This window comes from Fusarium proliferatum (genome assembly GCF_900067095.1).
Source record: "Fusarium proliferatum ET1 genome assembly, contig: FPRO_scaffold009, whole genome shotgun sequence".
Classification (NCBI taxonomy): domain Eukaryota; kingdom Fungi; phylum Ascomycota; class Sordariomycetes; order Hypocreales; family Nectriaceae; genus Fusarium; species Fusarium proliferatum.
Genome location: NW_022194798.1, coordinates 32830 through 56973, shown reverse-complemented (window position 1 = coordinate 56973; position 24144 = coordinate 32830). Strand labels below are relative to the sequence as shown.

The following is a 24144-nucleotide window of genomic DNA, read 5'->3' as shown; positions in this document are numbered from 1 at the left end:
TCGTGTTTATTTATTTGTGTCAATTTTTATCTCAATCAAACCTACAATTAACGCTTCAACCTTACAACAAATCTGCAGAACAAACGTTGCACACAATGGCAGATGCACTTGGTCCATCCACTCATTGGTGGAATGATGCCGGCCTGAGGAAACTCTACCTCTGGCTACCAGTTGTGATCCTCAGCAGTTCATACCAAGGTTTCGATGGCATGATTATGAATGGTCTGCAGTTGCTGCCCTCTTGGCAAGAAGGTAAGTGTCACTGTGTTCGACTCCAAGCCAAATCGTGTTAGTAAATTACGAGAGACTGACTCCGCACCCCAACTGCAGAATTCGACCATCCCGAAGGACCAGTTTTGGGCCTGCTGAACTCTATCCAAACGGTTGGAGCCATGTTGGCGCTACCTTTCATTGGCTGGGTCGTTGACAAGGTCGGACGTCGCAAGTCTATTGCTTTTGGTGCCTCGTGGACTCTTCTCGGTGCGATCTTGCAGGCAACATCCAAGCATATTGCGCAATTTGTTATTTCCCGGTTCATCATCGGTTTCGGCCTTGCATTCACCGTTGTTGGTGCCCCGTTGCTCCTCGCCGAGCTGGCCCTTCCAAAGCACCGTGGAACCATCTTGTCCTACTTCCCTACGGCATGGTATACGGGAGCCATCATTGCAGCTTGGACAACCTATGGTACGCAATTTATTGAAGACTCGCGCTCTTGGCGTATTCCCAGTGGTCTTCAAGCCGTCCCTGCTGTCATCCAGATCACCCTTCTTTGGTTTATCCCCGAAAGCCCGCGTTGGCTCATCTCCAAGGGGAACGGCGCAGCAGCACGAAGCTTCCTGGTAAAGCATCATGCCAACGGTGACGAGAGCAATCCCATTGTGGAGATTGAATATACACAGATAAAGCAGGCTATCCTTCAAGATGCACAGTATAAGGAACAGGGCAGCTATCTTGATCTTTTCCGAACGAAACCGAACAGGAGACGACTTATTCTTGTCACGCTCTGCGGTCTGTTCCTCGAGGTGAGAATGATAAGGTAATCCTCCCAAAAGAGCGTTTGCTTACAGTATTTCCAGATCTCCGGCAACGGTTTGGTTCAATACTATCTCCATTCCGTGCTGAACAGCATTGGAATCACCAAGACCATTGAGCAAACAACAGTCAACGGCTGCTTATCTATCTACAACTTTGTCTTGGCCCTTGGTGCTTCTTTCTTAGTTGATAGGATCGGTCGCCGCAAGCTCTTCATCATCTCTACCGCCGGAATGTTCTTTGCTTTCATTTTGTGGACTACGTTTGCAGCTTGTGAGTACTTACTATCGCGAGATTTCAGTTTCATGAATGCGAGCTAATTCAATTGACGCAGTATATACCGAACACGGCACACGGAACTACGCGATTGGTGTTATCGTCTCCATCTTCCTTAGCAACGGCGCTTATGACCTTGGATGGACTCCGCTCTGGGCTTATCCGGCCGAGCTTCTTCCCTACGAGGTGCGAGCCCGTGGAGTTGCATATATGACGGGTATTATGCATGCCGCAGGGTTCTTTTCTTCTTTCGTAAACCCGATTGGGTTGAAGAATGCTGGATGGAAGTACTACATTGCATTTATTGTCTATACGTTCCTTGAGGTAAGTTCAGCGTCGCGCCTTTGTTGATGTGACTGAGCCCGACTGACTCATTGTCTTTAATAGCTTATTGCGGTGTGGTATTTCTTTGTTGAGACCAAGGGTTATACCCTGGAGGAGATCGATACCATATTTGAGACACCTGGGCTTACTTGGAAGCAGAGAAGAAATCTCAAGGCTCCTAGCCTTGTTCGGGAGACTAGCTCCATTGAAGAGAGTGGCAACGCTGCTCGCAAGTCTGATGTTGCGGTCTCAAAGGTAGAGCTTTGAAGTTTTCATTGAAGGTTTGAAGGGGATTGTTCTGCGTGCCAAACCATTCACATCCTTACCCTAGCCGCTCTAGGGATAATTGGAAGGTGGAAACACATCCATAGTTCAATGCATTATCTCAAACTATGTATTCGAGTTGTCATCGCGATTTATTTGTTTACTGCCATTGACGCAGAACATGCTATGAAGCGCGCCTGATAATTGGCTGTTGTTGGATCCCTAATAAGTGGCGGTGTAGGACCCGGCTGGATGGGTTTGTTATCGAGACGCTAAATCGTAAATTCAGCTCCTCGCTTGTGCTTGGCCATAGGGGTGAGGAAAATATCTCCATAAAAGGTATCCTAATTTTATCCTAGACTTATTCTAAACTTATACTAGGTCCTTTTATTACTTAGGATCGAGGTCCCGAGTTTTCTTGTCAACGTGTCATTTAGGGTTGATGCTGGTTCAGGGCTGTGTATCGTGCGCCTTACCCTTTCTACCCCTGGCGCTGCGCCCTGTGGGCTTTTATTGACTCTAATGCGCCACAGCTGAACGGGCTTACCAGTCTAGGCACGCTTAAATCACTAACTCAACAAATTTGCCCTTGGCAATGAGCGATGCGGATTCTTATTGATTCCTCTTCATGACAGCTGAAAATTCTTCCCAGTAAATATGGCTAGGACACAGCAATAGATTTCTAACTTGGAGCTGAATGACAGAAGACGACACTTGAAGCTCGTTGATAAAGACTATTAATATCTAGGTAGAGGCCATAATTAAAATGCTTTCCTTAGTCGCGGTTATTCTCCTGAATCTGTAACAAAAGCTTATTCGGAAATGGATTCATCATCACCATCCTCATCGCGTAACAGCCTAGACACTGGCATTGATGCTGCGAAACTGGAAGCAGCCAATCGTTATGTCCGCTGGAACCTTTTATTTCTTCTTATCATCTTCACCTTTCTCATCTTTCCAATATGGATGCCATTCACCCCCTATGTCAACCAAATAACCAACACCTTTATCATCATCATCATTGGCCTTTTCCAGCTCATCTGGCTAATAGCCAGTATTTGCGCCATTCGTCGAACAATAGCCATCAACAGCCGAAACAAACACAAGCTTGCAAAAGCCCAAGATGTTGAAGCATCTGACGCAACGGCCACCTGCTCCACAAACATCCGTCACATAGTTGCCATGACCCTATACAAGGAGCCTATGACCGTGCTGCAAACCACGTTGGATTCATTGGTGGAGCAAAAAGATGCAAAATCCCGTCTCTCCGTCATTATAGGCATGGAGTGCCGCACGCCTGACAAGGAATCTAAGCGCGATGAGGTCTACGCGAGGTACGAGAACAAGTTCCTCCGTCTGATCGTTACCTTCCATCCATCGGGGATTCCCGGCGAAATTAGCGGCAAATGTTCCAACATGAACTACGCTTGTCGCCAAGGCCTGCAGATACTCCGTCAAGATGTTGAGTACAACTATGAAAAGTATGAGCACATCTTTACCAACTGCGACTGTGATGCCGTCTTCGATCCTGAATACATGCTGGAGCTGGAAACCGAATACTTGAAGCTGGATACTGCGGATCGTCATTCCTCCATCTGGCAGTCCATCATTGTATACAGGCGCGACTCAATGCCCTTCTTTGTCGATATTACTGGTGTTTTGCGAACCTTTTTCTTCATGGGCGTATTGATTCCTTGGAACATCAATCCCATGTCCCACTACTCTCTTAGCGTCAAGTTGCTTGAGGAGGGTGCTTTTACTCATCCGGCCTACCAGATGGAGGATATAATTGCTTTGATACGCTACACCATCATGACAAAACGAGAAATCCGCATCAGGCCGTTGAATCTCATTTCCATCAACGGCCCAACCTCTGGGGCCAACTACGTTGACGAGATACGCGAGTGGGCACTCCAGATTCGGCGATGGACCATTGGCGCGGGCGAAGTGTTCCATTACTTTATCGTCAAGACCTATCGAATGCCTGGATTGTACCTTTCTATCAGCTGGGCGACGCGCTTTTTTGTTTACTATAGCCTCGTCCTCTGCGCCAGCGCTATCTTCTCCGTGGTATCTCCGATCGTTGTTCAGTTGGTCAACGGAGTTGTTACTGAACACGATACACTCTTTATCAGCGACTCCCTATTCTCGACCACTTGCTTCATCTTCTTAGGAACGCAATACGCCTTTTTGCTTGTCGTCTCCATTCTTGTCCGGTGGAATATTCCTGTGCCTTGTGATGGCAAGACCAATTATGACAAAGGTGCTTGGGGTGTTGCAAGAGGACTATTGCATTGGATCCTGATGCTGCCAACAATCCTAGCCTACAGCTTTGTTGAGCTTTATTCCTTTTTCGAGTTGGCCATCAGAGGAAAGGATGTTTGTAAACACAACGCAGCAAGCAAGAGTAATTTAGTTCTTGTGAAGGATAATGGTAATTGAACTAGAATTAATTTACTAAATTTAGATTAAGATTTTAATAAACTTGCCTATAATAGTAAATAATATACATTTTTATTAATCACTTCTTATAATAGCTAAATATTAGCTATACCTGGCATTTAGTAACCACAAAGGCGGGTCTCCGGTAGTTTTCCCGGTACATGCTGCATCTATACACATTTCTAAATTGCCAAACGCAAATTGCCTGCCTGTTAATCCAGGCCCGTAGTGAATATACTTGCCAGAGTTAGTCATGATCGTCCGAGTATTGTTCCGAATAAACGGTTCCTCAATAGAGCACCAGCAAGTGTCTTGGAGGAATTGGATCCCGAACTTCTCAAGCTCCTCAGTGTAACCCGCCTGCGAGGCAAGACCATATTGAGCACGACCACAGGTGACTACCACGGCAACATCACCTTTCTTGGTTCTTCCTTGGCACAGCTTTGACACCTCTTTGATTTCCTGGAAAGAGAAGTGCGGATTGCCAAACGAGATGAGGTCGATTTCTCGCGGCTTAGAGCCATGATTGAACTCATCCCAGATTGCTTCGAGATGCTTCCAGTCCACATCAAAAGCTTCGGGGATCACACCATGCGGGCACACTGTCTCGAAGGTGGGAGCTTCTGGAGTTGGGTTGACCATGTGGAACATGGGAGCACTGGAAGATGTAGCAAATGCGGCCGAGAACGCCTTGAAGTTGTCATTGCTCGGCTTCAGATTTTCCAGTCCAGTGATGACTGGAATGCGAGTCATTGCAATGGCCCCGAGAGCGTAGCCCAAAATAGGCCAGAAGGAGTCATCGATCCCTCTCGGGGGTGTTACTCTGAGCCAGACAGAGGCAAGGCGATTTTCGTCCACATAGACCCCTGCCTTGGGTGCACGACCAGTCAAGGCAATCAGAGCCTCCAACATATTAGGGTTGTTGAGTGTCCTCGCGCCAAGCACACTGTTTGCGTAGATAACGGCATTGGACTCACCCCAAGCGATTGGATCACCGAGCTTAGGGGCAGTCTCAAGTAAGTATGGCGCGCAGGTGAATGAAATCTTGCCACCCATATCGACAAAGGCCTTAGCTAACTCATCACAAGCTGATCCAAACTCTGCGTTCACCCCGAGAGCCCGCCAGCGTTTTTGATCGATATTCAGAGAATTGATAGTCGTAGGGACTAGGAATCGGTCACCCGAGGCACGAAGTCTTTGTCCAAAAGCAACCGAACCTGGGCCATACCAGGCAGCATCTGCATGAGCCTGGCTGACATCCATCAGCTCTGGGGCTCCCATCATATGGGCCATTCGGACAATGATTTTCAGCGAGATTCTAGCCGCTTCGCCGTTGGCTCCATCTAGCATTGCTTGATCGGTATCACTAAGTCGGGTTTTGAGGGTATTGATGTCGATAGCAGGCTCTACAGCTTTATTGGCCAAACTGTCATTCAAGGGGGCATCCGAGACTTGCCCCCCCCCCCCCCCCCAGGACGTGAACGGTCTTCCCGTTCCAGTCCATAACTTGACGAAAATCTACTGGGTTCAGCGTAACCACGGCGGCCGTTTTGTTGAATAATTCTTCGGCAACCATAACTCCGAGTGTGATGATCTCCTCGCTACGCTGGAAGATAAGTGCCTTAGGCCCCAAGCCATTCAGAATCAGCTCCATCACGATGACGCTGCCGCCGCATGATCCTCTGCCTCCAGGTATTGCCAATATGGTATCTTTGAGCCAACAACCGCTCAGCGGATGGAACCGATCAATGATCTCACCCGTCTTTGGGTCAACGCCGCCCCAGAAACTTAGTTCAAGATCAGCTGACAGCAGTGTGGCTGAGGCGGCGCCGGTGACATAAGGGATGCCGCGTAATATGCGTGATTCTGGCACGGACATCTTGGTAATGCCAAGGGGGTGTCGCACAGTTTAGATATAGAGTGGGATAATATCAGAGAAACTGTAGTATTATGCTGAGGTCAGATAAGCTGGACGTTGGAAGGCGGGGCGGAGATTTATATGTAGATTTTAGAAGAAGACAATAGAGGGAACTTCGACAAGCCGTAGCCTCTTTAGCAGATTCGACCGGCATGCTTCAAGTGAGTGAGAAGACTGGTCTGAAGACCTAACCGACGGGGTGTCAGGAGGCTCTCGGATCCTAGAGCCGCAAATATTAGCGAACAAATGACTGCGCCGATTTCTTTCGGGATGAAGTCCTGTATCTAGTAACGTGTATATCAAAGTGGGACAGTAATATCTATATTTCATGGAAAACTCATGGGACACTCAAAAACTTATTAGACTCTAGAAACCCCAACTTGATTCAATGCAACAGTAATTTGTCAAGAGCAGGGTCAACAGGTGATCCGGCTACTCACAAAGATGTTTCCTCAGTGCATTCATGCTTTTCACCACATTATGGGGTGAAGCTAGCCCTGGTTTGGGCTCTTGGTGTTAATTGTGATAAGGTTAGGAGGTTAAAGGTCACTACGACAGGCAACTTGGGCCCCAATCGGCACTATCTCCCGTCAGCCATATCTCGGGATCTTCAAGGAGCACTCAGCGACAGAGGCGTGAATGGAGTCTTCTAGCTACTTGAGCTTAATCTAGGGTATCTGCACAGCACATTCTGATCTAACCCAATTCGACACGGCTCTTGCAGCATCAGAATCTTCTACACTTACTCAATTTGTCGAGCCTAGCTACACTGTGCCTAAACCTATATTGCTCGTGTGTCACCAGACTGTAGTAGCAGGTATATCTGCTGAAATTCTCTCAGCATGGTCAAGATAGGGCTACCCACCGTGCCTAGGTTTGTGGACCAGAGACTCTACGATATAGTTTTCCTAGACATGATTCGGCTGTGACAGCTAGAGAGAAGCAAGGCCAAATTCATCACTCTGCATGCCGCAGTGATGCTACATGTTATCTATTTGATGCATGGGATAAATCATGTTGGCGTATCTTATCCGATTCAGCCGTTTTATTGGCACAGGGTGTTAGACCTTTTGCACCGGAGCAAACGGAAAGAAGGACGTGAACTATTGATATGTTTTCTGCTTGCTCTATATGTTGCTGGCAATTACATGTCTTCCATTTCGTGTTTTACACAAGCTGCGGGAGAAGCTGAGAAACAGGCGATACAAACCTCCTATAGCTACATGGCTCTTCTGATTCAAGAACCTCTAGCGACTCCTTTGCAAGGTCTTCTTGATAATAATTATTTCGGATCCCGAGGAGCAAATAAATTCCTCCAAATATGCTCATTGATATGCCGTACAGTACCGGCTATCGCTACTTTTGGTAAGCGCTGACACCAAACATCATGCGATCTGCACCACTCGGCCCATCGCCTGTGAGGTGCTGGATAAGCGTCAGCTTCGCGGGTGTTAGTATCGGCACGGCCCGAAATTAATGCATCCTAATCTCACTTTTCTCACAGCGATAGTGATATCAGCACCTACGCGTAAGCAACACCCTTGCCTAACTGGCGCTGGTGCGTTATCTCGTCACAAGCAAACTCCCGCCGGATCCAATGGAAAAGGAACGATCTATTGCGTGGCTTTTGAATGGTCGGGGAATATGCACCCATGTCCCGTGTGACAAGATGAAGATAAGCAACGTCGCACCTAGGGATTTGCGTGAAAATGACACTTTCGATCGATGGGACGCACCGTTCCTTTAGAATTGGATTACGAGGCTAGGACTTGGCATCACCTCATAATGGGGCCTCATATCGAGTCTTGGAGACAAAAAGGTGCATAGTCTTATCCTGTGTAACACTCCTCGCTCTGTTCTCACATAATCCTGACTGCATAATGGCACAATCAGAGCATAGGATTGCCTCAATCTGACTGCTTCTACAGATAATGTATGACACCTTACGCTTTGGGCCAGAGACAAGAGACAAGAGGATCCTGGCAATTAATGATTAGTTCGCACATGATATAAAGAGAATGCCCGGGAAGTACCCCGTGGAGCCACCATGCGATGCCGACACGTCCGTCTGGCACCCACATGTTCGGCTCGATGTCTCACCGCCAATCATGCGAGCGCTGCCGGCAGCAGAAAGTCCGGTGTCTTCGAGACGCCACCTCTCAGAAGCCATCACCAGGCCAGCCGCTGCCAAAATGCTCCAAATGTGCAAAGGCAGGCACAGCGTGCGTGTACAACTGTATGATCGATCGAGTTGGTCCCACCATCTAACAAAAGGTCAAGGTATCACTACATTAAGAGCCAAGACAAGAAGATCGTGCTTCAGTTCTGAGAATAGTATGGGCCTGTCATCTTTAGAGAAACAGACGGGTGGTTCTCTAGAAGATGATTGGCTTGACTATGACAGCTTCAACTGGAGCCAGACTAGCACAATGGCCCAAGCAGACCTTGACCTCGAGAATACGTCTCAGAATATTGATCCAGACCTGAAGATGAGTAATGACTTTATGACTGGGATGGATGCACACTTGGACGAGGGACAATGGTGGGATGATACAACCCCCGATTCAAACACCATCTTCCAATGTCGAAGTCAGTGATGATAGGGCGTCGCCCAATTTCTTACAAGAACTTACCTCGCAGGCTATGGCTGTGGGCACCAAGACCATCTCAGCTACGACCGCTCTGCTCCATCCCAGCAGCGCTCCAGAAAGATGCTGGAAGATTCACTCTACTGGCTTATGTCTCCTGTCAGTGAGACGGATCTACACGATATGCTGGCTGAGGTAATCGCGGGCGACCGACATGATCTCATTACAGGTATTCGTGGTGATATCTGGACCTACACTTGGCAAGAACAACCGCGTTTATGGCATTACCTCCAGTCCGAGGACGGTAGCGATGATGCCACAGCCAAAGAAGGCAGCAATGCATCTCTCAAAGTCCAGCTTGCTTCATCTGTGGCTGATCCAGATGCCTGTGTCGCCCTCCTCCTTGGTGGCTTTACCTCGGCATTATGTGGAATGTTGCACATGAAGTCAGAGGAGCTTGACACTAATGTCCCAGTTGCTAGTATTGGCATCGATTCACTTGTGGCTGTCAGGGTTAGAGAATGGTTTATGCAGCAGGTTGGTGTAGAGGTGTCTGTATTAAAGGTGATGTCTTTAAATACTCCTTTACTTGCTTTATGTAAGGATGTTCTTGCTATATGGAGGAAACAGGTAAAGGCTTAAGGTATCTTATTTCTTTTTCAATAACTTATTGAAATTTGGTGTGTTTGATTTGTCCTGCCCTCTTGTATCTCAAGGTTTGGTGCGTAACTCAATCCCTTGGCTCAAACTAACAAGCAGATGCAATCCCTACTGTAGTTCTTTTATCTTGCCGAGTTATAAGTTATGCATAGGAATTTGCTCTCCATCACTCCTGACCAAACCGTGGATATCACTCCCTCGGTTCCACTTTCCGGACTTGTTATCAGTTTCTTGAGAGCCGTTAATATACAGGTCATCGGTTGAGCCTTGCAAACTTCCATTATCATCAAGACGTTCAAAAGAACCTTCTAGATCATTGTCTCTATGTGTACGCGAGATGATAGCCGTGCGACTGTGCTTATGGCCTATCGTGACAAGAGTTCCTTTCTTGCTATCCTCTGTATTGCCTTGCCCCGAGCTTCTAACTGTAGTGAGGAGGCTCCCTATCATGCGCTTCAAAAGCGGAGCACAAGATGGTAGGCAGGCGGCAATGATCGCAAGACAGACTTCGACGGACGATGCGAGGTGGCCAAAAGGGATGGCTTGCGTAGGATTTTGTGAGTCTTTATAAATCAAGAAGAGAACAAGGCGCGCAATGGAGGCGAGCACAACACTAAGTAGTAAGTTAGCATGCTGAGTGTAGTTAAGGCATCCTTTCCTACCTGCCACCCAGTAAGAATATAGTAGTTATAGCCCATTTCTTGTCCCTTTTTAACTGCAGATGCCAAACTTCCCGAATTGGAAGCACGACAGTGCCGATATCAAACAGGATATTCGGTATAGTGATCCCGATATAAAACTTGTTCGTGTTGATGCATTTGCTTGGTATGGTTTTATCCCACCAACCTTTAATAGGGTCGCAAGAAAATACTGCATTACCAAGAGTGAGAAACAACCAAACATGGGGATAGATACTGATAACATACTGCTCACTGTAATCACAGAGACTCCCCAACCTGCCATCATAGCAGCCATTGCCCACGTACAGTACCGAAGGACGCGGGATGTTGAAAAGATGCGATAGTACATAGCAAGAACAGCCATCTTGGACAAGGGGCACGAGATCCCGTATAAGATTTCGCAAGCAATAAAAGACTAAAGAGTATGAGAACCATACAGAGCAACAGCTAAGCAACCAAGCCAGAGATAAAGACGATACATACCCGAAGAAAATGAGACACGCCCCCATACTCATTCGTTACTACAATAATATTTTCCCCATAACCGAAGTGCACAGCTGTGAGACATATTTAGCAAGGAATCTTGGAATTCGGGATGCGGGCGACGAACCGATGCCTTCAGAGATTAAGAACAAATGGTTTGCGATCTTACCACGGTCAGTTGAACGCTATTACTCCATGAGCATCGGCGACATACCAGTGCAGCTACAGAGACCCATTCCTCAATAGGCGCCCTAGTCTTTGCAATGTACCGCGAGGTCCATATTCGCAATCCAACAAACACTGTAGCAACAAAACTGAGAACCGCATGCGGGATGATAAGGATGTTGGCGATACTGGTCTCGGAGAAGTAGGTGTTGTTTTCCATGGTTGAAAAGCAGTATGACATGAAGTGGATGGAAAGGGGACAAATCTTCAGGCGAGTCTTATAGAAACGCACATATCGCGCTTGCAATTGTAATTGTCCTTGTTGGGTATCTTGGCGCTGCTACTTTGATCAAAGCGGCGGATGGCGTCGATCTTGGACCCAAAGCCTACTTTTAGTATCGATAGGAAATTTAATTGAAATCTAAGAACACCAGTGGCTTGATGCTAAGTTCATTTTGATAGCCCGGAGTCTCTCTAGGGCCGGCAGGGTCGAATCAAAAGGAGCCCGGCTTATTTCCTGGTTGATCAGTATTGCGCTAATTGAGTCAGGGTTTGAGTCAGGAGTTATGTGGTGAAACTGCTGTGGTAAGCGCTAGACATATAGCTGGTTAGCTTAGGAGAAGAGGAGGCTCGGAATGCATTTACCATCGAATAGGAATGCGTCCGGTTCAGAAGTTCGATCTCGACTGCGCTGTGGCTGTGAAAGAGTCTAAGCATTCAGCGCCATTCACGCAATTCACGCCACTGAGTGCTGGCACAGTGATATCTTATGGTCCCAGTGATTTGGTAGCACCAACCCCATTCGTATGAAAACACAAGGCATAAGCCTGCATCTAATCCGGAGATTTCCATACTGCAGCAGGTTGGCAAAAGTCCTGAAAATTTTCGATTTCACCCCAACTACGTCGACTAAGGGTCCGGCTTCAGTGCAACAACAGGAGGGGAACCAGCACCCAGCTCGTATTCAGGAGCCATCTATTTCGAGCAGCGTTTAAAGCTCAACTACTCTGGGGCCACAGCTAGTGTTACCTTCATTTTCCTACACTCGGCCTGCTACGCCATCTTCTTTGGCAATACACCATTGGTCATTATCTCTGATATCTTCCCACAACATCTTCGCGGGAAGGGCAATGCTTTCGCTGTCTTTTTCATGTCTCTGACAAATATTTGACTTTCTCAAATCACACCATACGCATTTGAGCCTGGAAGTTCTATCTTGTCTTCATTCCTCTTAACCTGGCCGCCGCTGTTGTCTACTGGGTTTGGCTACCTGAAACAAGTCAGTTGACCCTCGAGGAGATTGCTGGGGCATTTGGAGACGAAGTTGTTGAATCTGAGAAGCTTGACCATGACCACAAAGAGAATATTAGTAAATGAGAATACATACTTACTAGGGCATGTGCTTCAAATTGAATAAGTACATTTATTATGATAGCAACTCCTAAGAATAATATCCCCGTCACTTATTACGTCAAAAAGCCATATGTGGATTGACGTGCTTGTAAAACTGACTGCTTGTGGCTGCGTATGGTCGGCAAAGCTCAACGGTCCATTGATTTTCCGCGCTTGATACTTGCCATGGCGAGGATCGCAGCCATTCTCAATATCTGCTGATTACATCCAGATTACTATTTTCACACGCAACAGCTCACTAACGCCAACGCAAGACCTCCAATACACCTGCCATTCAATCTGGCAATAAAGGTATACTTATCCCAAAGCATATCGGCTTGCGTCACTATGGACCCAACTCCGCAGGATTTAAGCGACATAAGAAAGCGGATTAGCGAGATAATGGCGAATGTATCAAAAGAACAACAAGAGCTGGATGATCGTCAAGAGCAAAGATTTCGTGTCGAATATCCTCAATAGTATGATCGCGGACTGGAGGCGAGAAGAACTCTGAAACGAGGTTGAACTGGTATTTCATATATGTCCTGGCGGACGAGAACATTAGCGGAGTGGGTAAGCGAAGTGTATTGGCAGACATAGACATGACAGGACCAATGACTGGGCGAGAAGGTTCATCAGGCCTAGGCATCAGAGAGCCAATCGATGGAAACCTAAGGCCGTGAAGTTCAGTGAGGATATCGATCAGTTGACAGTAAAAGTTCCGTCGGTGTTCCTCCCTAGCGACAAGCAACCGTTTTTTATCCAGTGCTTGACCCTGGATGAAGTCGGTGATGAGAAACATCTGGTTTCCAATGCTATTCTTGGTTAGAAGAGCATCGCGACCATAAGCCCGAACGTGGGGAACTGGAATTTGGGTATGCTGCTCAAGGTATCCATGTGGAGGTCAGTGCGAGTTTGGAAACGAATCAGTAATGAGGCTTAACTTACTGCATGGTTGTCACTTCGCTCAGCAATTTATCCCACGGGTTATTCACAGCAGGCTCAATGGGGACTCTGACAACCCACTTTGGCTCGTCGGCGGAAAATTCAACAAAGAAGCAAACATTGAAACTACCGTTGGCCTTGTTTGCGACTCGGCAAGGCTTATCATTGTTATATTTTGACGCCAATGCACAGATGGCGGATTGGTCGAGGGACTCGATAAATGCTCGTCTTGCTTTGATGGACTGGTCTTCTGTAACAACGGCGAATTGATTGCTACTTAGATTTGGGTCGCTCGTGTCCGTGTCCGATTTAGTCAGTTCTGGGGTGTGGATCTTATTCTTGGTATCGTTGCTTTGTAATTTGGATTGTTGATATTTGAGTAGTCGAGAAATACGGAAGCTGTAGGAGTCGATCCCAAAAACTACCGAAGAAGCCAAAGAGTGACGCCCAGCGTATGCGAAATAGTTGAGCTATCGCGGATAGCATGGCAGGTCCAATATTGACGATGCATTGTTGGGTAGATGCTGATTGATTGATGGTTGAATGATGCTGTTTGGAAAAGGAAACCTGCCATTCGGTTAATAGTTAGTCCGATGGCTACTTAGCTCTTCCAGCGAATTGTGATGGTCGGTGATGTAATTGGTTGAATCTCTTACATAAGGGTGTGACAGGCGCTATAAATAGCAAACCCGCAAGTGATCTGTGTGGTCTCTATAGGGTAAGCTCAACTTCCTTGACGTAAACATTAAACCAGGGATTAATATCATAAATTAGGGGCTCTTTAGTAGAGTAGATTATGAGGAACTTTACTTGCGTTGGATTTGAAAGAGTCCACCATTGGCTTAGGTTACTCAGTCACCTGGTAAACAATGCCGGCATTCTTCCGAGCTTTGAGTAATTTCTCAACAGCCTAAAACATCAAACTGATCAGACTGCAATAAAATCAAGACATCTCCTTGGATTAACGAAGATATAGCTCTAAGGCTTGAGATCAAAATGGTCAAGTAGTCCGTCCCCAACCCAGCGACAACAATCATCTATTCCGGTAGTGAGCGCCATCATAATAACCCCAAGTTCGTCCATTTCTTCTGGCTTCACCACGGCCATATCCGTTTCCCAATGAGCGAAGCGTATAGGTAATGTTTGACATCTAGCAACAGCAGACTCCCACTCAAATCTCGAAGTGGCGGACCAAAGAGCCCTTTGACCAAAAAAAGATAGCGCCGGAAACTCATGGTGAGCATCGTCCCAGCCGTTCCTCAGGAATGAATACAACCCATGCAGGCTGTATCCTATTATAACAGTGCGTCTCAGGCTCTCAGCAAGACACCAGCCTTCCCAAGCATCAGAGCCTGGCGTCATCAATTGACTGCTCATGATTTGTGTCGAGTCTTCAACACTTTTCATCCGCTGTTGTAGGCGCCGAATGCTGCTGACAAAGAAGGTCTCCACATTCTCAGCATTTGCTCTTTGCCGAATGTCTCCATCCAGCAAGCGAATTATCTGTAGTAGAATAAATGCCTGAACCGAAGATAATAAATCGACGTCAGAGTCGGCCAGTTGTGTGAGGTCAATCAACTCATCAGCATATTGCTGAATAGTACTGTAAATCAGCTGCTGATTCGTCTCACACTTTCTCTCATAAAGCGCACAAATGGCAAATATTCTTGTAATTGGCGGGGACAGATATTTTTCGACAACTCTTCTATGAATGAAAGGCACCTGACCGTGAAGAACCAACTGCTTAGGGTATGACTTGAAACGCTCAATGGTGTATACAATACGACGTTGGTACTTTTCGCCTGCCAAAACACTCTTCTCAGCCGTGTCGTGCGGATTCAATAAGTCAGGTACCAAGAAGTCATTGAGATTTGTCATTGCTTCCTGCCAATCCAAGTCATAGTCTGGGAAAGGCGGCAAGGCGAGGTTATCAGCATCGAAGGTTATATCAGATGCAATACTCGCACTTTGTGACTCTGTTTGAGATTCGTCCACTGTGGTTCCTGCGATTTCTTGAGGAAGAGCTTTTGAACTTCGCGCTAGGGTTCGTCGTGTCGAGGGACGTGGATAAAGGCATTCAAGTAATCGGACACGACAACGGTAACATTTTGGAACTGCCATGTCGCATCGTCTTTTGGACTTGATGCATGCAGCGCATGCTTGGCGATAAGGAGGTGGCATGGGAATCAGAAGAAGTCGCTGTCTTCTAATTGAACTCACTGCTTACAATGATGAGGGGAAGTTGTTGTGGGGGGATCTTTACTTCCGCACTTTAGGACTCTCTAATTGGTCTCGCTTATTTTTGGCTTCCGCTGGTTAATCTGTGGGTACACTTCATGCTCCACTTCCGTTCCCACCCGCCAATTAAATAATTGATCTTGATCTTGTGAGGCGGAAGTAAAAATGACGGAAGTAAGCTTCGCAGAGGCATAAGGTAAGCACCCTCATGTTTTTGCTGGCAATTATGTTAGAAATCAATAATGTCCAATTAATGGACCTGGTTGGTTCAAAGATCTTACTCTCTAGGTATAAATATGAACTGCTGCTTCCGTTGCCGGTCTCCTGTCACGAATTTCTACATCTCATCTCGAACAACACATCTCCAAAGATACACCTCCAACATTCAATATCATTGTAGCCATGGCTACTTTCAAGCTAGACTTTGTTCCAACATACCGCCATGATACCTACGACGCAATCTCTGAAACAGACCCCGAACTATCCTGCGAGGGAAAAGTCGTCTTTGTTACAGGCGGCGGTCGAGGAATTGGTCGTGAAATCGCAAAGTCCTTCGCCATCGCTGGGGCTAAAGGCATATTTATCATTGGAAGGACTGGTACAGAGTTACTCAGTGCTGTAGAAGAGATCAAAAGTGTCTCTACGGGCACTCCAGTACCAGTTCATCATGCCGAAGCCGATGTCACTGATAGAGCGGCTGTTGCATCTGCCTTTAAGCAGGCTATTGCAGCATTCGGCCACATCGATGTCCTCATCCAGAACGCAGGATATCTAGATGCCCATCGCTCGCTGCTGGACTCTGATCTCGATGACTACTGGAAGACGTTTGAGATCAATGTCAAAGGAGGCCTACTTGTAACCCAGCAGTTCCTGAAGCAAAGCAAGCCCGGTGACACGATTATCAATATCGGATCTGGAGCAGGGCATTTGCCCCCCATCCCGGGCTACTCTGCGTATTCTTCATCAAAGCTTGCATTCGCAAAGGTAATAGAATCTGTCCAGTTGGAAAACCCTCATCTTCGCGTTTTCAGCATCAATCCCGGGGCCATTGCCACAGAGATGCAGAAGAAGTCTGGTGATATTGCCACAGTGGACAGCATTCGTAAGTTAATTATCCCCGAATTTCGAGTTCTTGGGTTAACATTCTTAGGGCTCCCAGCGTCGTATTGCGTCTGGTTGGCTACTTCGAAAGAGGCTGATTGTCTGAAGGGCAGGTTTCTTTGGACCAATTGGGACGTCACAGAGCTGCTGCAGCGGAAGGATGAAATAGAGAAGCAGAATCTTTTAACTCATGGCCTTCTTGGTCTGTAATTGCCTTGAGCATCAGCCTAACACTATATAAATATAGTAATCTGAATTATATTTTCACGCCCATCTACCTATCCAAGGGAATGGCTGGATGCCATGGCGCGCTCAGCACTGCGGGAGGATCGCCGTGCTTGACTATTTATCTAACCTGAACTGTCCCGTCGAATTGGGTGATGGTGATACAAAGTAGGCTGAATATCGAATGGGATAATTACGAGGGAGGCCAGTGACGGAGGCCCAGTATATGAGGCAGCTGCAATGAGCTCTATAGTGGCTAACATTACTGGGATTGTCAGTTAGTGGCTTCGAGGGAGGAAAGCCAGCAACCTATAGCATTAGCCATGCATTGAACTTTGGCCAGGCCAACGATATCTTGTGTTACAGTACCACGATAAATAAGTCTGGCTTGCCTTATTGTCTCCCGCACTATTCAATCAATTCAAACAGTATTTGATAAGTAACCCTAGGAGTCATTGGCTCAACTAGGCCAAGGATGGGATTAACAAGATTGAAAAAGATGGTCAGCGCTTAAGACGTGGTTTAATTGGTGGTGTCGCCGAGACGTAGTGATCGGCAGGCTCCTGCATTTCAGCTGGCAAGGATTGAGTGTGACAGGCGCTTAATGGTTTTCGAGTGAACAACTGAGGTTCTTACTTCTCTCTTATGCCACCCTCTTTAGACGTTCGTTTTCAATTTCTTCCGTCTCCTATAATATGAAAACACTCATTCTGAACTTTTCGCCTAAAGGCGATACCGAGCTGATCCTCCGTCGTCCTAACTTTCGGAAGCGCAATGACTCCAAAGAGGCCAAGAATGAGGATACAGCAATTGAGACCGCAATCGAGGATGAAGTTGTGAAATCGGATGATGACAAATCTGAAGATGGCCAACCCACAGAAGATCAAACACATGTTCTTGAAGTGTATTCTGATCGGTCCTCTTCGGTACACAACACCGATGACCTGAAAGCGCTGAAAGCCTCTGACGAGAACGGCCTCTTTGTTGAAATCCGTTTCCGGGTCTCATCAGCACACCTCATACTGTCATCCCCTGTTTTCAAAGCTATGCTCGACGGCCCCTTTAGCGAAGGTATCCGCAACAACGATAATTTCTTTGAGGTCAAGGCTTTTGAATGGAATGCAGAGGCGCTGGTAATTCTTCTGGATATTATCCACGGGCATCATCGATGTCTTCCAAAGGACGTCGAGCTTGATATTCTCATTGAGCTTGCGATGCTATGCGATTATTATCGGTGCGAAGAGATCGTGGAAGTCTTTGCAGAGCGGTGGATAGCGGCATTTGGGGAAGATAAGCCGCCGTATGAAGATGAAGCCACTATGAACTGGATGTTTATCGCTTGGGTTTTTCAGAAAGGAAAGCTGTTCACCAGCATGGTAGCTGCGACGCTGCAGCATAGGAAGATCCCTATGTACACAGACCTGCCATTGCCAAGTACTATCGTTGGTATGTTTCTCTATTAAGTTGTGTACGCATAGTAAGGCGACTAATCAGATTGCAGAAAAGGTGGAAGCTCAGCGTGTGAAGCTTATTAATGAAGTCCTAAATAATCTCTATGGTCTTCAGGAGTCACTCTTGGTCACCAACGATGACTGCAAGCGGGAATGTGCATCAATGCTTCTGGGCTCACTTATGAAGCAGATGCGTGAAGCCGGACTTGAGATCCTGAAGCCCAACGACTTGTCATCAACAGTCCGCAGCGTTGTGGAACTGAGAAGGTTTGTATCGGGGCTCGAAACCCCTGTCTGGCATCTTGCTGGGGGGTACGGTGGTCCACTCAAGCATGATTGTTCTCTCAAGGATAAGACAAAGCCGTGGATGGATGATATGGCGAAGACCTACATGGACGGGTTTCGGTTCCAGGACTTTAACGGCGCTTTTACTTCTAAGGGCGTTCAGGACTAAAGAGGACCCTGGGAAGATGAAATAGCTTGGCAGGTTGTATGGAATATTCAGAAATCTTTAGAAAGACTCCCCTGCCAGCTTTTTTATTACTAAGTAAGCCATGCAACATACTACTGGCTAGTCAGTTTCTTTAATATGTCTTACACAGCTTGCTTTACCTTTCTGATTAGTAGTATCTACTAAGCGCCTATAGACTTTCTCTCATTCAATGGTCGCTTTTGCTATATGTATAACAGAGCCACCATATTGTGTCTCTGAGAATGCGCTCAGTGGCTTACCATCTCGATCCTTCACTTCCATTCTTATATTTAAACGGCAATTCGAATGTTGGTCCAAAGCTGCAAACATTCCCGACACCTTCTATGTCCCTTTCACGATCCTGTCTTGTTGTAACTGACTCCAGAACCTCAGCGAGCTCCTCTCGAATGGTTTCCTGCTCGCCGGCTTGTTGGGAGCCATGTAAGTCAGAATGCATCCCGTCATGCGCCGATAACGTCTTTTCCTCGGTGGCCTCTTCATGCAAATCTGTTGCCTGCCTTATCTTTGCCATCTCAAATGCCACAGCGGCATCAATTCGTTCCTTAAAATCCTTGTCCTGTTGCTCTTCTCCAATTATAGCAAAGTGGCTCCTGCGGTAGACCCCGAGAGCACTCAACAAGAATGCGGCTACCTCCCATCCAAATAAGATTGGCAAAGCGTATCGAAGCTGTGGATTGCAACCCCTCGACCAGATGTGAGTAAGCACCTGATAAACCTCATGAGCCGGGAAAACAAAGCCAGCTCTGTAGAATGCTGGGTTCAGATCGAATGGCAATAACAAGGAGGTGACGTTCAATATGATCCATGAGACGAGGGCCATGGGGATAAATGGAGGCGGTAGCCAAATCGTAAAAACGTCCAGCGTGAGAAAGTTGACATGGGCAAAGAGCCATATGGTAGCCCATGACAAGACGAACTGATTGCCGTTTACATCCCAACCCGCCTTGAAAGCCCAGATAACACCTACAACGCAAAGCGACCCAATGAACGTGTAAATGAGAGATAGTAAAAGCCGGACCACAATAATGCGGTGCGCCTTGAGGCGGGTATAGAGTTTGAATTGCGCGTAGAGGCCGTTGATCGTACCAAGATAGCAAAATTCTTCAATCATGATCAAAATAATGACGACGGTGTTATAAATCGCTCTTGATCCTTGAGAGGTTGGCTGAATGTTTATAGATTGGAGCTTCCATGGTTCGGCCAGGACACCCAGGGCGGTCTTGCTGGACACAGACTGAATGTTGCCTGTCCCGTTCCCCTTACTGTATTGGAACCTGGCCACTTCGGATAGTAGACGGAGATTTGACGAGATCGCGGCATCTACAATGGGGGCATATACAGCCTCGTTCCACACATAGCCCATTACATCCGAGTTGTTATATCCCGGCGCTGTGGCGTCCCCTTCCAATGCCTGTTGGAGCTGGTCTGAAGATCCCTTGTTGACAAAGAAAGCTCCCCAGTACCTTGTCTTGCAAACCGCTTCTAGGAGATCGTTTTTGGTAGGGAAGTCGGAGGCTGGCTTTTCAATTAGGGAGGGATAGTCTTTTCCTTGAAGAACTGAGTATGCACCCCCATCGTAGTCAACAAAGACGATTCGAAGATTATGCGTATGGTTCGACTGCTGGTAGAGGGAGCCCAGTATATAGCAAAAGAGTCCAAGGAACAGTAGTTGCAGGTGGAGAAAGTTGCTACCCGCTGCCTTGAACCATGCAACCCTGGCCTTCCTTACAACCAAGTCATTTCGTGGCAAGCGGCCAGTGAAGGCCTTGGGGTATAGCGACTCAATTAACGATAGCATTCTCCCTAGGCAGTGACTTTCATCTGTGTATAAATTTGCAATAGTGTGTCGCCGTTTTCTTGTCAGAAGATGGGCCTTTGAAATTCAGAAAACACTCAACTTCGCAATTTGACATAATGTCATCAACAGTCATCATGTGTAAGTGTATGTCAGCACTAAGGCTAAGAGAGACATCGTGGTTCAGCTAAGCAAGCGTGCTGACAAAGCTCTATTCCTGAGCTCCAGGGCCAGTTCAAAAACCTCGAGCTAATCCAGGCGATGCGAAACCCTTAAAAAGGTCAGGTTCTGGACAAACACGATTCTGACAAGCCGTTGGATAACTTTCCAAAAAACCATCTAGCATGAGGCTTATGGGGCTTGCGGACACTATCTGATTAGTGGCCCTAACTACCTACTCCAGGCGCCAAAACCGCGGGAGTGCGCTAAGCTTTATAGACACAGATTCTCGCTTAATACAACCCTTTGAAGTACTATAGATGAGTCAAGCCATAACTTTGAGATACTTCCTTATGACTTTGGTGGTAGCGGTGAGACAGGCCACTCATAATCTCTTCTAAAGTGCGATCTTAGAGTCCACTCACCGCAACCAACCTCCTTTACCTCTTCTTTTTCCAAGCCAGGAAGTATAATCTCAGCGACAGTGTTTGGCGGAACCGTCGTTTCGATAGTAAACTCCTCGGTGTCTCCGTCAATAACCCTCGTTTCCCACTCAAAACAGATCGTACCTTGAGGGGAAACATGCGACGCAGCAGCTCGAGAAAAGGTAGCGCCGAAAGCTGGGGAAATACGAACTCTCCTCCATCCAGGCTCAAGCCTCTGCAGCCCGGCGACTCTCTCATACATGAACTTGGCTATAGCGCCAAAGGCATAGTGGTTAAATGAAGTCATTTCTCCCGGGTTGATAGAACCGTCAGGCAACATACTGTCCCACCTCTCCCAGACTGTAGTCGCACCCATAGTTACTGGGTATAGCCAAGATGGACAGCCTTTCTCGAGCAGCATCGCATACGCAACTTGGATGTGGCCGGTAGATGCAAGGGCTTCACAAAGAAAAGGCGTGGCGGCAAATCCTGTGCCGACTTTGAACTCGTTCTTGCGTACGAGCTCTACAAGCCGATCTCCAGCTCGTACTCGTTGTGCTGGGTTAAGGAGGTTAAGATAAATAGCCAGTGCATACGCAGCTTGGGAATCTGACGTGATGCGCCCCCGTGGTGTGACATATTCTTGCTGGAATTCGATTCGTGTTGCTTTGTAGTCCTCTTTGAATCTCTGCTGTTCATCCTTCCGCCCCAACACGCCACATATCTTGCTCATGAGATCTAGACTTTGTAGCAAGAACATATTTGACACCATCTTTGCGTCTGTTGCCCCTTTCCATGGCTGATCTGGTGGCGCTGCTGGATCAAGCCAGTCCTGTTTCAATTATCAGCACTATAAAACTTAGAAGTCATTCTTCAGAACTTACGCCGAGTTGAAAGGGTTTTGGGTCCCATAGTCCTGAAGTCTGTCGAGGGAGAACCTTCATCCACTTCATCATGCTATCATATTGCTGAGCTAGGATACTCTCATCACCGCTCTCTTGATAAAGGGTCCAGGGTGCTATAATCGTGACATCATGCCAAATGGCGCATGGTACTCTTCTACACCAGATCGGATCTGGGAGAGTGGCATTAGGGCTGACCATTGGAGGAACGCCATCAAGAACATCCTGGTCAAATGCAAGATCGATTAGCCAGTTCTTCAATATGCCAAAGCAGTCATAAATAAGGCACCCTGTAGGGCCAAAGAGAGACAGATCTCCAGTCCAGCCGAGTCGTTCATCTCTCTGAGGACAATCAGTCGGCACTGAAAGGAAGTTGCCTCTCATACCCCAGACGATATTCTGATATAGTTGATTTAGCAGTGGGTCTGAGCAAGAGAAGTGACCAGCGGATTTCATGTCAGTGTGACACACAACAGCTTCGATACAGGACATATCAAAGCAACCGGGCCAGTTGTCAACCTGAGCGTACCGAAATCCATGGAAAGTGAATCGTGGTTCCCAGCATAGCTCTGTCGGCGAATATTTGAGTGTTATCTCGTCCTTCGCTTGGCATATTCTCAAAGGCCGAATACAAAGCTCTTCGTTCTCCATGACTTCGGCATGTTGGAGGGTAATCCTGTGTCCATCCGATCCTCTGATGCCTGATAGACGTAGATATCCAACGAGATTCTGACCAAAGTCAAGGACCCTTTTCCCACTTGGTGTCGTGATCTCTTTGACAGGAGATATGGTTCCGACCCGACGCCCTGGTTCTGCAAAGCCTGCAACGAGCTCTGTTGATACAGGTGGGAATCTCAGCGTTTGTGCATCTGTCCATCCCCTCGGCCTTTCTTGATCCATCACCGATGACCAATTTGGCACCTCCATTGTCATGTCATATTTCTCTCCATCATATATCTCCGCCAAACGAGTTGGGCCTTGTATAACCTTCCACGAACCATCGCTCTCTATTATGCATGTTTGACCATCTTCGTAAGTAACTTCCAACTGCGCAAGAAGAGCAGTATGAGGACCCCATATGTTTCTGTGTCCGCCTTCAAACCCAATACGGCCACAAAACCATCCCTCTGCAACTCTGATTCCAATACAATTCGAACCGTTTACTAGGTGCGAAAGAACATCATAAGTCTGGTACTGGAGTCGCCCATAATAAGATGTCCATCCTGGGGCGAGGAAATAATCACCGACGCGTTGCCCATTGATCTCAGCTTCATAAACTCCCTGCGCGGTGATATAGAGTCGTGCTTTGACAGGTGAGCTGCGAAGAGCAAATTTCCTGCGGAACAAGTCTTCAGGGCTAGCTTCTGTCGTTTCTGAAGCCCATGGGGCGGCGATGCGCTCGCAGGTCCAATCTGACCGACGCAATAGCCCTACTTCAAGATGGGCAGGCTTACTCCAGGGACTCTTTTCCTCCTGCTCATCCCAAACTCGAACCCGAATTGATACATTCTCACGAGACTGGAGAGGATCTCTAAATGGCCATGGAATCAGGATATTTTCCTGGGATTGTTGACTTGCAGTCAATACATCGTGGGCCTCTTGGCTAGGACCGTACTTAGTCAATTCGATGTCGTATCCATTTTGTGCACTGCGAGTGTCGTGTTGTGCGATCTTCCAAGAGATTCGTGGCGTGGACTCTTGAACCCCAAGAGTATTGGGAGCGTGATAATGCTCGAAGCGAACATCAGTTACTGACAACATGATGAACAGCCTGTGAAATTCTTCAAACAAATTGGTATCCTCCGCAGATGAAGCCGGCAAGTATAATTCGTTTCGCTGTAATTTATCCCGAAAAACGAATTCATGGATGAGCAGCTACCTTGTTCACGTTAGTCGGCACCAGTTATCCAATATCGTCGGAAAACCCATCGTAAAACACCTCGTAGACTAGAGTCACCGTAATCACGCGTCAAATCGTTGTACCCGCTATGACTGCTCACTGGTGCATGACTACCTTGAGTACAGTACACTGGCCAATGGGGGCTCAATTGGTACGCGGCTTCGCTTCTAAACGCGGATCTCCTCACCCTACTCCGCACACCATGTTAGCTAACGTTAGTTCACGGACCTGTCTACCTTTACAGATATTCCGACAGCATTTCCGACGTGGAATGTTTGTTGTTGTT

At 47.2% G+C, this 24144-nt stretch overlaps 11 protein-coding genes across 11 annotated transcripts; 5 read left to right on the top strand and 6 right to left on the bottom strand.

Annotated features, from left to right (window-relative positions):
• Positions 1-95: 95 nt before the first annotated feature.
• Positions 96-1899, top strand: FPRO_15804 (uncharacterized protein; the record flags this gene model as incomplete). Its single annotated transcript, XM_031219836.1, has 5 exons — positions 96-252; positions 331-1022; positions 1077-1305; positions 1367-1632; positions 1696-1899. 5 exons carry the CDS (start codon positions 96-98, stop codon positions 1897-1899), a joined length of 1548 nt encoding a protein of 515 aa, XP_031085555.1.
• An 819-nt stretch (positions 1900-2718) lies between these two features.
• FPRO_15805 (uncharacterized protein) lies at positions 2719-4338 on the top strand (the record flags this gene model as incomplete). Its single annotated transcript, XM_031219835.1, has 1 exon — positions 2719-4338. One exon carries the CDS (start codon positions 2719-2721, stop codon positions 4336-4338), a length of 1620 nt encoding a protein of 539 aa, XP_031085554.1.
• A 212-nt stretch (positions 4339-4550) lies between these two features.
• Positions 4551-6217, bottom strand: FPRO_15806 (uncharacterized protein; the record flags this gene model as incomplete). The annotated part of the gene is made up of 3 exons (XM_031219834.1): positions 4551-4575; positions 4622-5856; positions 5912-6217. The coding sequence occupies 3 exons, from the start codon at positions 6215-6217 to the stop codon at positions 4551-4553; spliced, it is 1566 nt and encodes a 521-aa protein (XP_031085553.1).
• Positions 6218-8303: 2086 nt separating this feature from the next.
• FPRO_15807 (uncharacterized protein) lies at positions 8304-9486 on the top strand (the record flags this gene model as incomplete). The annotated part of the gene is made up of 3 exons (XM_031219833.1): positions 8304-8478; positions 8537-8845; positions 8897-9486. The coding sequence occupies 3 exons, from the start codon at positions 8304-8306 to the stop codon at positions 9484-9486; spliced, it is 1074 nt and encodes a 357-aa protein (XP_031085552.1).
• Positions 9487-9639: 153 nt separating this feature from the next.
• On the bottom strand, positions 9640-11052 carry FPRO_15808 (uncharacterized protein; the record flags this gene model as incomplete). The annotated part of the gene is made up of 6 exons (XM_031219832.1): positions 9640-10117; positions 10167-10374; positions 10431-10599; positions 10668-10741; positions 10795-10831; positions 10882-11052. 6 exons carry the CDS (start codon positions 11050-11052, stop codon positions 9640-9642), a joined length of 1137 nt encoding a protein of 378 aa, XP_031085551.1.
• A 1563-nt stretch (positions 11053-12615) lies between these two features.
• FPRO_15809 (uncharacterized protein) lies at positions 12616-13680 on the bottom strand (the record flags this gene model as incomplete). The annotated part of the gene is made up of 3 exons (XM_031219831.1): positions 12616-13039; positions 13173-13520; positions 13595-13680. 3 exons carry the CDS (start codon positions 13678-13680, stop codon positions 12616-12618), a joined length of 858 nt encoding a protein of 285 aa, XP_031085550.1.
• A 467-nt stretch (positions 13681-14147) lies between these two features.
• On the bottom strand, positions 14148-15290 carry FPRO_15810 (uncharacterized protein; the record flags this gene model as incomplete). The annotated part of the gene is made up of 1 exon (XM_031219830.1): positions 14148-15290. One exon carries the CDS (start codon positions 15288-15290, stop codon positions 14148-14150), a length of 1143 nt encoding a protein of 380 aa, XP_031085549.1.
• Positions 15291-15809: 519 nt separating this feature from the next.
• On the top strand, positions 15810-16672 carry FPRO_15811 (uncharacterized protein; the record flags this gene model as incomplete). Its single annotated transcript, XM_031219829.1, has 2 exons — positions 15810-16509; positions 16617-16672. 2 exons carry the CDS (start codon positions 15810-15812, stop codon positions 16670-16672), a joined length of 756 nt encoding a protein of 251 aa, XP_031085548.1.
• A 756-nt stretch (positions 16673-17428) lies between these two features.
• Positions 17429-18638, top strand: FPRO_15812 (uncharacterized protein; the record flags this gene model as incomplete). The annotated part of the gene is made up of 2 exons (XM_031219828.1): positions 17429-18179; positions 18235-18638. 2 exons carry the CDS (start codon positions 17429-17431, stop codon positions 18636-18638), a joined length of 1155 nt encoding a protein of 384 aa, XP_031085547.1.
• Positions 18639-18912: 274 nt separating this feature from the next.
• FPRO_15813 (uncharacterized protein) lies at positions 18913-20475 on the bottom strand (the record flags this gene model as incomplete). Its single annotated transcript, XM_031219827.1, has 1 exon — positions 18913-20475. One exon carries the CDS (start codon positions 20473-20475, stop codon positions 18913-18915), a length of 1563 nt encoding a protein of 520 aa, XP_031085546.1.
• Positions 20476-20982: 507 nt separating this feature from the next.
• On the bottom strand, positions 20983-23719 carry FPRO_15814 (putative alfa-L-rhamnosidase; the record flags this gene model as incomplete). Its single annotated transcript, XM_031219825.1, has 2 exons — positions 20983-21888; positions 21941-23719. The coding sequence occupies 2 exons, from the start codon at positions 23717-23719 to the stop codon at positions 20983-20985; spliced, it is 2685 nt and encodes an 894-aa protein (XP_031085545.1).
• Between the last annotated feature and the right edge of the window lie 425 nt (positions 23720-24144).